Below are 14026 nucleotides of genomic sequence, written 5' to 3' on the forward strand. Positions count from 1 at the left end.
TCAAATTCTATCAACGTTCTACCAACATAAGGAAACAAACCACCGGAAGCGCGTAGATAATTAGCGTCGAAATTGGATGCGTTCCGTTTTACGTAACGTGTGCGATTGTTATCTGTTACGTCATTGAGATGAGCTGTGTGTGAACTGCTCTCAATTGAGAAATTGTACTGTTTGAACAGTAGCTATGTGTCTGCAGTTTAATCTATCTATTGTATGGTTCTTATCTCCTTTAAGATCATATTATTTATTCGTTCTTACACGAGTTCGAGATTATCTTAGACATCAGTTTGTTGGATCCATAAATATCGAGTCTATTTTCGGGTTCCGTCATTTACATAAATATGACTGATGTTGGAATAATTAATTATGTACCTATTTACCTTAAATGTACAAAAATCATAAAATTTCATAAATCATCAGTGAAACACAGTTGAAAAACGTATTCAAAATGACATAACGAACCCGTCTAAATTCTTTAGATAGAATACAATTAAATCCTAAAGAATTCGGTGAAAGCCATAAATAAATTATATTTTATTAGGAGTTAAACGATTATTTAATCCTTATCAAGAACGACCTTCTAAATGACCTACGTGTGACGTAATATCCGATTTCCATAACGGATATATACATGTTTTGTAGAAAACTGTTGAATTTTGGATAATGTTATTTTTATTTGTCTTTTTATTGAAAGAAAATAATAATGCCTCACATAAGGGAGATTGCAAAGGACTCAGTAGTCGGTGTAATGAAATGAAGTACCACTTTTACTGTAACCAAAAAAAATCTTAAAAACCAACTTATTTTATTTCCTCGAATTCGATGTGTATTTAAAAGAATACAAAGATAAAGGAATTATAATAAAAGATGACGTCAGGTAACATTTTGCATAGTAAATTATTGATAATTTATCTGAGGTCACGTACAAAAATACTTGTAAAATTTGAATAGAACTGTGTCAATGTCTGCGATGTGCTTCCTTTAGCAGCAGGCGCAGCGCATAGGGTTGCCATTTATAAGTTATAATAAAGGTTTAAATTACTGAATTAATTAGAATTATGTTTTGTTCCCTCTACATACGTCGATTGTTAAAACGGTTTAAGTAACCTTTTACTTGTGTATTTAATGTTAAGAATACTTGCTAAAACTTGTTTCTAATATGCACGGTGGACTTATTACTCCATTTTTTATTAGAATAAGGATACTGAAAAAATATCTAGTGGAGTCTATCTATCTACCAACGTATACGATGAGATAAATTCAATTAAGCGCTAGATATTAGTAGATATACTTAATTTTAACTTATTAATTTAACAGTTAATCTACCAAGAACTAACTGAGTTTACCTAAAGCCACTATAGATTCACAAGTCTGAAACTCGAAATGCCAGCCCTATAAGAAGTCAGGTAGTTAATGACAGATGCGTGAACACATAATTTGTACATACAAGTGCAGTCGATTATCTAATGTTATCCGTTGTTTTCTTAATTGCCTTTATTTCTTATATTATATACCATTCTGCATGGTCTTCATTTGTTTTGTGAAGGCTCCTTTACGGATTTTAATTCCGCTTTGGTTGATTACGTGAACGAATTATCGTTAGAACTGTATTTCCTTGAGAATCCGACTCACACTGTAGTCTAATTGAGGTGAGCTTATTACCATATCAAATAACTTAATGTTCTATTATTGTGTTCACGCTTTTTTTGTTTCTCGACCGATTATGTAGATATATTTTTCTTAATGGGGAAAATTCGGAACCCCTTTAAATGATTCTACTTAATTTTAGATTTAACCATCTCTTCTTTTTGGTCCACCTAAGTTTGGTAAATTTTGTTTTATTTTACTAACTGAATCAAATACTTTAATATCTCAGTTTATATATTTTTTGTAACAACAATAAATAAATTAAATCTGTTATACTGCCGGTTCATTCTACTGTAGTAACAATACGTATATACTTAAATTGTTTGTTCCATATGAGACTTTAATAGTCCGACAATAATGGAAAATCACCCAAATATGTAAAATGAACAAATTTCAATAATATCTTACCTAGTAATTTGGAGCCTACGAATAAAAACAGTTTAAGAAAGCAATAAAAATCGCGATAAGTAATGTACACAATACAACAGACTGTAATAGGGACAGCTATATTTTGGAAGCACAGAAAATCAAGTCGGTTGGTACAAAGTTATCGAAATATGTGATATTATTAAGGAGGCAGTTATGAAAACTAGCGTATTATCACGAATATGTTTACAAGCTGGCTGCTTACGCCGTTAGTCACCGTGAACGTTGGCATCGCCACGTGCTCTCAAATATGTATCAGTTTGTAAACATATAGTGACATATGACGTTGAGCGTATTGTTGAAATTCACGTAGTACTAACTTTTACTAGCAGGTTTGTTTGCTCGTGATTTTAATTACTCTGTAGGTCAAGTCTCTGGTCGCTGCAATGTCAGTGCCCGAATTCGACACTTTTGGATAGATCTCAAATAGCTAACAGATTTCATTTGACAGATGTTTTCATACATTTACTGTCAATGCATCTAGGAAAAACGTTATCTGATAGTTATTCATAAGCTGTGAAAATGGCCTTTGTAATCCTAAACAACACGAAGAGCTTGTCAAAGTTGTCACAAAGAATAAATTGCATTACTAGTTAACATAGGTCATAACAACCCATGGTTGCTAAAGTTTGAGAATCCACAGCACGAACAAGTCACTCTGGTGTAAACCACCATAGACATTATCTTACCAAAAATAAATAAAATAACACAAGAGTATTTGGAGTTATTTCACATTTAAATATCCAAAAAGTTATCTCCGGAAAATAAATTCAATGCGATTTATCACTATCACTCAATCTACCAGAGAGCTATCAGACAATTATCCATAAGGCATAAAACTGAGCCTTAAGACAAGTACAAAGAAACATACAACTCATCCTCTCATAAGTACATGCAAGTGAATTATTAATGCACAAAATATGCGGTCAGTAAGCCGAGTAATCTGACATCGGACGTCATTCCTCTGCGATGGCGTCGATAAAAATGCATCCGGCATGTCCCCAGGCTGTATAAGGTATTATTTGCACCTGCACGTAAACACAGTCACGTAGAAAACGTGCCATTCCGTATCTACTATAATACTGTACGATTTTCTGCTTTTATTGGCGTTTTTCTTGCAATTTTCTTTAAGTTCTCTGTAACTACTTATATTTCTTGAGATTTACAATGTATTTGTATGTAACAACGTAACTTTAAATCCTACTCGAAAAAAAGAGTGAAGGACTTCAGTTCATATTATTATTGTTAAATCCGTTTAGATAGAAATGCAATCGGACCCAATATTATGTGGTGATGCATTTTGTGAAAAAATATTATGCTCGTTCGCTAAACGAGACCGAGCCAATACGTGGATTATGACTCTATCTATGTCTTATAGAACGCTTTAAAACTTCCACAATATTGTTCAATATAGAGTACAAAAAGTAATTTAATGTCAGTCATACGAAAACCACGGTCTTTGCAGTCTAACCAAAACCTCAACCAAAATGAGGTAGGTAAATAACGCATGATCATGTAAATCCACATCACATTGTAATACAACGACATGCCACAAACACGTAACACACATCATCCGCATACAAATACAGAGATGAAACAAAGCACAAAGATCGTTGTCGATCACTACATAGTAGCGGCTTAATAAACACATTTGTATTGGCACAATGACACTGTACTGCATTGTACCGCACCACAAATACTTAGCGAATAAACAAACAGATTACGAGGATTTGTGCTCGAGATGAGACGAGATAAGCTGGCATTGGAATGAGAAGAATGACGTGTATCAATCTCTTTATATAATAGGCTCTTGCAGTGGCAGTTTCTGGTCAAAATACAGAACAACTGGTAAGTTTCTGTGGTAAGTCAAAAGCTAAAATATAGCGGAAGAAGGACTACTTCGTAGAAAACAGAAGGCTTTATCATTTGCTATATTTAATGCCGCAAGCAAAAGGCAATTACTTTGATACTAATTAATGGGCAAGGGCCCTTGCTTGGATGATAGAATCAATCATTTCGGGCTTTGGGCTACTTTTCAACGGTTCTAATAGCTTTAACTGCGTGAGACTGTGTTGATTGATGTATCTAGATATCACAAAAGTTTAAACTAAACACTTTTTTGCTGTAATTGTCTTCTAGATACAGCTAAATAAATATAGGGGACAGGTAAGTTCAAAAGCGTGATAAGGAACAGAAATTTAGCTTTGAACAGAACACCCTTGTGATGAATTACTAAGCTCAGTACAGAAGCCACCTAACTCAAATATATTAGCTGCACGTAGCAAATAAACTCCACGTGACAATGAATAAGAAGCACAAACAACTACTCCCATAATTAATTTCCAGCACATACACCTGTCAATACAGATGCACCTTACGATCCTGGGCACGGCTATTTATGCAGTCATTCATTTACATAACAATTTAGCGCATAACTAACGTCACAACTTGCAAGACTAAGGACTAATGTTGAGCGCACGTGAGCAGGTAAATCCTTTGTATATGTTGAACTTGTGTGAAACTTGCGCATAATTTGTGAACGATCTCTACCGGACTTTGTTTAGACATCCTTTTCATTAAAGTGTGACTGCACCAGGAAGCTTTGACATTTGTAGCTAAGGTTTTAAGTTTCGTATATTCTTATGTTTTGTCTTACTGCAAATAGTTCAAGTGTCTTTGTCCTATTTATTGAAGGTATCCTATTTAAATTTTCTGAGTTTTCACATTACAAATTGATTTGTATTATGTATAATAAACAACTAAAACTTTGTTTTAAGAAGTTGTAGGTACTCTTTACTAATCTCTGCATTTTTTGTTACATATTTATAATAACGTCGCATAGAAAAATATAAAACATACTTCTTAACCAACTAAGTACTTCCTAAGCAATGTTGCTTACTTAATGTCTATAAATAATATGCACAAAGTAATTGTACATAGCAACAACGAATAATACACAATTTATGATTACAATCAGAGCATCACTACTTGAATCTACCAACATTACACAACATGTATTATTTCACTTACGCAATATATTAGATATAAATAACTCACGTTACAATATGAACTCTGTTACAATAATGATAGAAACCAAAGTTGAAAAACCATGTATAATTTAATATCCTTTTATTGAAGCTTCAAAGTAAAAAGGCGTAAGTAGACTTATATTTATTTCATCATACGTAGTTTTTTTGCTAAATATATATTAGTATTTCTTTGGAAATTTGTGTATTTTCAGTTGAAGAAAGTCATAAGTCATCTTAATTGGAATCATCTTTTACTGTACGTAATGTACTGAATTACGAGATAACACACCATATATGAATCTATAATTAATTCGATTAAAGGAACTACACGCCCAATCTTTTAAAAAAATGTTTTACATAGACAAGTAGATTCCACGTAAGTTTACTGGATTCAAGTAAGTTTATGCAAATTTAATAAATAAGTTAAGTTTATTGTATTTTATACAACTTTTGAGTCCATTTTATAAATTGTTACGCTTGTCCAGCTACAGACACACAGACACCCCCTCCAGTGTATTGAAAAAGGGACCGACCACATATCCTGTAGTTCGAAAAGCACATACAGTCCTTTCTAATTCTTCTTTCTTAATTAAGGAACTTCATCGCAGAGGAAACCTTCGAAAACAAGCAGTCGTGACCTAGTTATGAGTTATTAAATCAAATGTCATGTCATATTATACAGTATCTTAAGTAATTTCGATCTAAACAATATTAAAAGTACATTGTAACAGCACACTGTTGTATAACAACTGCTAATTGTTACTAACTTTCTAAGAATGCATTTCAAATATTTTGATTATCTTATATAGAAATGCTTTATCTGTTACCTAATTATATTTGAAGAACTAATTGTTAATTAAATTAAATACGGATAGCTGCCCCGAATCATCATTATCGTCATAATTTTGATAATAGTTGCAAAATATAATTTATAAGAAAGGCCGGTCACAATTAGGAATTTAAACCGCGAATTTCGTAATGTGTTTCACTTTCAGCCTTATTTTATTATAATATTTTTATTATGTACCAAGATCAAATATAATTACTATAATTAGGTACTTTCCTTCCTGATTTTTGTAGGTCATTGTCCTAGCTTTATTAAAACTGAAACTTATTGCTTTCATATGTATTTATAAAAAATAATCCTTAACATTATTTTTCACAGCTAGGCGTAGGATCTCCATAATAAATAAGAAATAAAAAACCGTAAGATAAATGGAATATTTAATATGAAAATTGTTATTTGCCCAGTATTAAGACATACGCCGTCATATGAAAAAATAGTAATTCCCTATTTTATAAATGAATTGGAATTGCTTGGGTTAGTTGAGTGATAATAAAGTTTTTACTGCCTTCGTGGCGCAGTGGTTAAGGTCACCACGCCGCTACCATTGCGTCGAGAGGTCGTGGGTTCGATTCCCACACGGAACCAATTATTTATGCAATCCACAAATAATTGATTCGGATTGTGCTTTGTGTCCGTTGTTTGTATGTTCGTAAAAGTTCCCGCGACACAAAAGTAATTCTTAGTGAGGGAGTTGTCTTTTCGAAAAGAAATAATGACCTATTCTATAGAATAAATGATTTAATGAAGGAACCCAAGCTTCTTAAGACATCTACTTAATCCTTCATAAACAAGTGTGACGTGTTTATGTGCCTAATTACAAGTTCATGGGGCAAGGCATGCGCCCACGCACCGCGGTAATTCGTTCTCTACGCATCTCATCACCACATGCGTACTTGCGTAGGAAGAAAACTATTTCATTGAGACAATTAGTTCCATGAATATATTTTGTTCGCTAAGCAGTAACTGTTATCCCAGTTTGTCCATACAGGTTTCGGGTTGGGCTGGGAGTATTCTATGATTAAGTTTATTCAGATATATTTTTTTTTAGAAATAAGTTTAAAAAGTTGTCAAAATGGGAGTCTTTATGATAAAAGTAACGTATAAAAGAAAAATATCTACAGTATCATCCACCATATTTAAGTAAATGAAGAACTGAGGAGTGTGGCTTCGAAATTCGTTATCTCAACAAGGCTAATTCTATGTATCTAACAGGGATGCTTCAGGTAGTAAACCACACCTATATTGGAAAGATATCTCCTCGAATACCGCCTAATAACTTCGCACATTTCTATTAAACAGCCTAAGCATTAAACAAGAAGCTATCACTAATAATAAACAGTGCTCACATATTACACAATCATGTCGTCCTATGACTTGAGTGCCGAGACGTCCCGCGCCGTGACATCAGCGCTGATTCCATCTACTTGCTCTCGTGGTACAGGCTGTGTATTTAATATTTATTTATGTTATGAATACATTAAATAGTATGTGTTTTAAGACTATGTGTACACTTGTTGGTCATTTACATAATCATGTTTTATGATTGATCATTGATCTGATCAGTAGTTCCATTCTTAACAATTTAAACCATCAAGTATCGAGAGTTTGACATTTGGAATGCACTGCAAAAATTGTTTCCTTCTACGATGTCCGTTAGCGACACTGATCAGATTTTCATACAAAATTTATCGATAACTAGCCAGGTATCAATACCCTATAGTAGAAGAGAATTGGGCTACAGGTAAATTATTACACTTCGGTAATGAAAACTCTTGCATAGATTTACGATCTGGGCAATAGTTAGAACCATATTATAAAACAAATCATGATTTACTACAGCCTGAATCAGCCTCAACAATAACAACTAACTAATTAATATTCCGATTGATATCATTTGTATAGACAACGATTAGCATAGACCATAGAGTTACACGAGGAGCGCAGTGTGACAAGTGCCCACACAACCTGTGACCATTTTAAATAACGTTAATTAATTTGTGTTAATCATATCGTAGGTTAATCATTTATATGCATTGAACAAGGATTGCGTGCCCATTTTAAGCAATCAAATTAAAATCAAATTATGATTATGCAGCTGTAATCATTGTTATAAACACCTCGCAATCATGTTTAAAGATCTTATCTTATGACAACAAAATCAGACAAACATATATTTGAATACAGAACGAAAAAAATGCCCGTACTATGGTTTTTCGGAAAATAATAGTGACTTTAAAGACCAGCTGCAACTTTATTCTTGAAGAAACTCGTCAAAAGTATATTAAGATTTCAACAAAATTGAATAAGATGGATGGTCTCCATATCATTTGAGGCAACCTTAACATTTCAAATTTCGCGTTGCATGTTTATTATATAATAGAATAGGTACGGGTAATGGGTATGAACGCGAACCCGCCATTTTTTTAGTCAATCTACGACCGCGACCAGTATAACCTGCCACGAAAGTTTAGGCAGTTTAAAGTAAAATGTATTTTTAATTCTCGTTTTCACTTATCATATCTTACGAATCCTAGTAATCTAGTAAACACGATTAATAAATACATCAAAACTTCTTCTACTTTTAAAATTGACCACTTATCATACGAACGGAAAAAGAAAAAAAAAAATACTGATTGTTTTCATACACAGCAAGTTTTCTTTCACGTTTCAAAGTTTCAAACACGCTGTAAGTAAAGAGTGTTGTCTCACTAATACAGTCACATGTTTCTAGTTCATTGGCCTGAAAGCTTTGACTATTGTCTCGGATTTATCTGCAGCTCTCAATCTCGTGTGCGATTTCATAGACACAGAACAAGCAATACTGTAATACTTATGTTATTATAAGCCAAAATACTTAAATTGATATTAAAATTCATCTTAAAAATTACGAGTTAATAAGTAAATAAATATGCAGAGATCATGATAATATATTGACGTTCTTAAATGCCTCTTTTTGCCTACACCTATCAGAATGAAACGTTATATTATTTATGCCAATAGTTGTATTTAATTACCATACTACGCTGAAAAAAATTATGAAGTACAAGTATCGCATTCTGACGTCCATTTTACACAAAAAAGCTCTTATTACAGAAAAGAATAATACGGAAAGATTTTAAAGATCTACTCTTATAAATAGATGGTAACTTAAACTTTTATCATCCCTATTTATTAAATTTTATAAATTATGTTCAGACTACAACAGCATCACTTTATAATACTTAAGATTCAAATACAGTCACGCCGTAAGTATGAGCTAGTTAGTACAATATATGCAATATATGTACGCCTTATTGACAACAAGCCGTACAAAGAATTAATTATAATACGCATCTACTTAAACCATACAAGGATCTAAGACAAATAGATGAAGACAAAACGCGTGTGGAATTAAGTGAAACATTAATGCAAGATGCAAGGTCGTACAAGTAGTGGGACACCTAAGGCGTAATACACATAACCTGACCGGCATTTGTAGACACAGCCGGGTGGTAAATTCGAATCTGTGGGTAAATGTTCAGGAATTTTAAATCAGTTAGCTTGGTAACTAATTACTTATGTGATGTTCAGTTTTTATGACAGATTTGAAAGAACTCATGTTAAGACAAGTCTTAGTTTCTTTGCAGTTTGTCCTCCTAAGAAATAAGTTTTTCTAAAACGGGGGGTATTATGTTATGACGATTTTAAATACTTGTTATTAGCTTGCAAAATAAATGGCATCTTTATTTAGAGTTATATTTATATTGACACAAGCCAAATTATGCTGAACTAGCCCAGTAATTGCTTTGAGGCGGCTTCGTTGTTCGACGAAAGCCGAATCAACTTTTTTGACAGTCCATCGGTGACTTTGTTTCAAAGACAGTCTACAAGTCGCCAACATATTATTTTGAAGCAAAGGGACTTTGACTTGAAGTCAAGTCAAGTCGGCTAGTGACTTAGATGTGCAAACCTTGGAATATGTAAAGGATATGATATTATGTACCTTCTATTATGTGATGTGCTTCTATTCATAATTATGTAACGTTATCTTGTCTTTCACTGACAAGGCTGACTACTATGACATTGTATTATCTTGTTATATCAGGATTCCAACTGTCTCAAGTATTGATTGTCTGTAAATACGACGTTTATACTTAGATACAGAAAATTTTATACATTGTGGCCACTTTTTTATCGTTTTGCTTCCGAAAAGCGACTATAATAATATTACTGATTTTCCATGCTAAAAAAAGCGGGTGTGCGGTTTCCCTATATGGTTTTACTAATATATTCTAATTTGAACCGTAAAAATAAGCCAAGAAATTATTGGAAGTCTTCTAACAACAGACATTGGATTACCTGAAGCTGAAAATTTTATAAAAATCGTCTACAATCTTTGAGCCAATTTACAAATCATACAATTTTAATGAAAACTTCGTCTATAAAGCGTATGAAAATTTATTTATTTATTTTGGAACTTATCAAGAACAGACAGACGGCAAAGAGAGGCTTTGTTTTACAACACGTAATTACACTTATACAGTTTGTCTATTCATAACACTGATATCTTATCAACACTATCTACCCTCTGACGTCACAGTCCCGCCTTTAATGGCGATAATAAAAAGTAAAACTTTCAAGTGGCCAGTCTCCATTAAAGGATTGTGAAACAAATGAAACGCATAGATACAGCCATACATACTACGACATAAATATATTATGTACAAATTACGTCATTGTTATGTAGAAAGTTACTTCAGTATGTATAAATTTAGAATACTAGATAAAAACCTGCGATTAGGTGAACTTATTATAAGGTTCCGTATATTATTAAATTATTTTTATCTGTGCTATTTGTACCTGTATTAAGCACACGTGATTGATCGTGATTTGGATAACTTTACATTACAGAATACTATTGTCACTAAGTGCAATTAGGCTGTTGAACATATATTTAAATGTATGGAAATCGATCCACCTTAACCATTGAATCACGAATGTTACAAAATCTATTTTTGTTTTTATGTTTTCAGATAAATGTACGAAAACCTACTTGCTTTGCACGAGTTAGACATCCAAGTTTACTACAAGAAATATTGATAATATTCTTACCTTACATTGCAAAGAAGACCAATGTATAGCGGGAAACACTGATTAATGTAAATAATTCTATGTACTTAAATAACAACAACAGCTACTTATAAATTATTCCGGTAGTGATCAAAAATATAAAAACCAAAATAAAACTGACTCACACTACCCAAAATCAGTACAATCAAAATAGTATTACAAATGTTTTTAAATCTACCTCACTCACCTTTGTAACCAAAATATCCACAGATAATAACAAACAACTGTCAAATTAAAACACAACAATGAGGCACAGGTAATCGCATATGATGCCACACACTACAAGCAGTATCTATGGAATCGTTATAACAACTGAATGTGATGCGTATCTACGTGATCTAATGCCACCGACTAGTATTGACTTAATATAATTGTACGCAACGATATTGCGCGGCCATTTGTCGGAATTGCTTATAGTTGACGTGTGGTTCCGTAGATAAAATGTATAATGAATGTCGATGGTCTTTTGTTAATATTAATAAAATTATATCTAGATATAAACCCTTTATCAACTTCACTGTTTCGTACACGTAGCCTAGAGAGAAGGATGATGATACCTAGCTACGTGTGCACTTACTCTATTTCCTTTTAAACCTGAAAATGTATTTATGCTGAAACGAGCTAGCCCAAGTACAAGCATATCAATATTTCAATAGCCAATGACACTATAATGTAAGTAAAGATAAGCAATTCTATAACAAAAATTCTAATTCTATAACAAAACCTCCTGAATTATCATGTTCAAAAATTCCTTATTCATTCAGTTGTAAATCAAACAACTGCAACAGTTCCTTAATAATATTTTTGCGTAAACTCAAATAAAACATTGCATCGAATACACACACAATCTCTAAGAAACGCCCTTATCGGCCATGTCGCAAATGTTGATTAGGCAGGCAATTTCATACCAATAACATTTACCCACAATCAAAGAAAGTAAAGTAGGTTTTGATGTTAGGCTCTATTATTTTTAAAATACTGGGACACATTTTTAAATTGTCTATGGCGAATGTGTAAAGACATGGCCGCTTTTTTACCGCGTGGGCGGGTAAGTATAGCGAATTAACATGATTCAGATAGCCATTGTCTGCGATGTGTCATACGAATAATTACATCTAATCACTTTGTTATTGTTATACCTGTTCTGGTATGCCGTTGCAAAATAATAAAAGTAGATGGATAAACGTTGAAACGGGACCATGCCACCCACTGCACAGCAGGTCAAAGCAATCGTCTTTGTAAGACAGGCTTGCTTTTACCTAAGTTATTAATGGTCTGACAATTGAATGTAGCTTTCCACGAATTAGGTTCTGATTAACACTGGATTTTTATAGTCAAAATATCGATAACAAAGACATAATGACTAACAAAAAATCGTGCCTTGACAAAAACGTGGCAATCATTATGATTCATCTGCAAGTACCTCATACCTAAATCTAAGTAATTAAAATAGTCTTCAATACGCTTAATTATGCATCAAACACAGCTATCCAAATAGCTAAAGTTCGACTAGAATCTGGTCTCACAAGAGGTAATTACTAAGTCCAAAAGATTTTACTTAAAGTCAGTACCTAAAGAGGGAACTCACAAACGCAATGTCCAGCTTAACATTACCTTATTTAGTAAATCGCAATGTGTGATTGCAATAACGTTAATTAGCTGACTCATAACTCATACAGAGACAATATGCAAAGAGGTTTGTAATATTATTATGATCAAATGTCAAAAGCCCGGCAGGTTTAAAGATTGCGCTGCAGTAGGCAGCGGGGCAAGTCCTTCATATGACAATATCTCTGGTTTGAAGTGGCGTCTTACAATGTCACTGTTTGGACAATCGATAGCATGACTAATGTTCATATTTGCAAGTTGGATAATACTGTTACACAGAGAATAAATAGTATATTACTACAATACAATTTATATTAGCGGACCCGACATCATGCATACATTGTTTTGCTCCAATTTAGATTCTAATAATTGCGATTCGTCATTTTTTCCTTTTACATCCTTTACAATCGTCATTAAAGGTATTATCTTAGCTGATTTTCACAAGACCTTAATAACCTTATTAACGCTTAAAATCTTACTGAATCACTCTAACTTTTGGGAAAACCACTTGTTAAAATCAGTATACTAGTTAGTTAGTACAATTACAAACATTGTCTCAACCAATGACAAACTAACACACACGCAAAGAACAAACTGGCACACAAGAAAACATTTCTAAACTACAGGTCCAAAGAAAGCTCCAAAAATACAAAGTAAAATTATCACAAACCTTATCAATTTCACACTGCAACATTTCCACAAAATAAAAACACAATAATGAAATTAACTGTATCACAAAACAAACGGAGGCCGACTAACGGATACTAACGATACCACTGATAAGCGAGATGAAACGCGCCTTGATAACAGATACACTATCAAAATACTTCATATTTTTAACTTACAATGTGACTTCTTAAAAATGATAAAGTTATATCGTAATCGTTATTTATAAACATGTCATGTTCATAAGTTTGAAACTCTCACGTTGCAAGCTGGTTACGGCAAGTGTAACCTGTGCCAAAACATCAAGAAAGCTTAGATAAAAACTATTGTATTTACCTTATTAATTAGTAGTCGTTAAGTAGGGATGTACGACATTTTTTCTTCTTTCACTTATATCTATCAGTCGACAACTCTGTCTTAACACCTTTTATTTTGAAGTCTTTTATACAATCCATACATTTTTCTCTCGCTCTTCCTGTACTCAGATGTCCGTCTACATTCATATTCATTTCTTGTCCTTATCAATTGCATAAACTCTTTAACTCACGTCCAATTTAAATTTTATCATAAAGTTAAATATGTATATAATATACAAGTTTTTACTATCTTTAAGTATTATAATTATATACTGTAAAATTTTCTCGGAAGGGGATATGGCGGGTGCATGACTGTACTCGAAGTCTTAATTGTACGT

At 32.9% G+C, this 14026-nt stretch overlaps 1 protein-coding gene across 3 annotated transcripts in view; it reads right to left on the reverse strand.

Annotated features, from left to right (window-relative positions):
• Nucleotides 1-13375, reverse strand: part of LOC142987199 (rho GTPase-activating protein conundrum-like) — a 117254-nt gene extending 103879 nt beyond the window's left edge. The window contains exon 1 of one of the 3 annotated variants that reach the window (XM_076135798.1): nt 13337-13375. In XM_076135798.1, coding sequence (XP_075991913.1) covers nt 13337-13360 — 24 coding nt within the window. In that variant the 5' untranslated portion in view covers nt 13361-13375. Of the gene's footprint in view, nt 1-11040; nt 11216-11245; nt 11397-13336 lie in introns of those variants that run through there. The other 2 variants (XM_076135807.1, XM_076135816.1) reach the window with 2 other exon arrangements.
• Between the last annotated feature and the right edge of the window lie 651 nt (nt 13376-14026).

Source organism: Anticarsia gemmatalis, chromosome 1 (genome assembly GCF_050436995.1).
Source record: "Anticarsia gemmatalis isolate Benzon Research Colony breed Stoneville strain chromosome 1, ilAntGemm2 primary, whole genome shotgun sequence".
Classification (NCBI taxonomy): Eukaryota; Metazoa; Arthropoda; class Insecta; order Lepidoptera; family Erebidae; genus Anticarsia; species Anticarsia gemmatalis.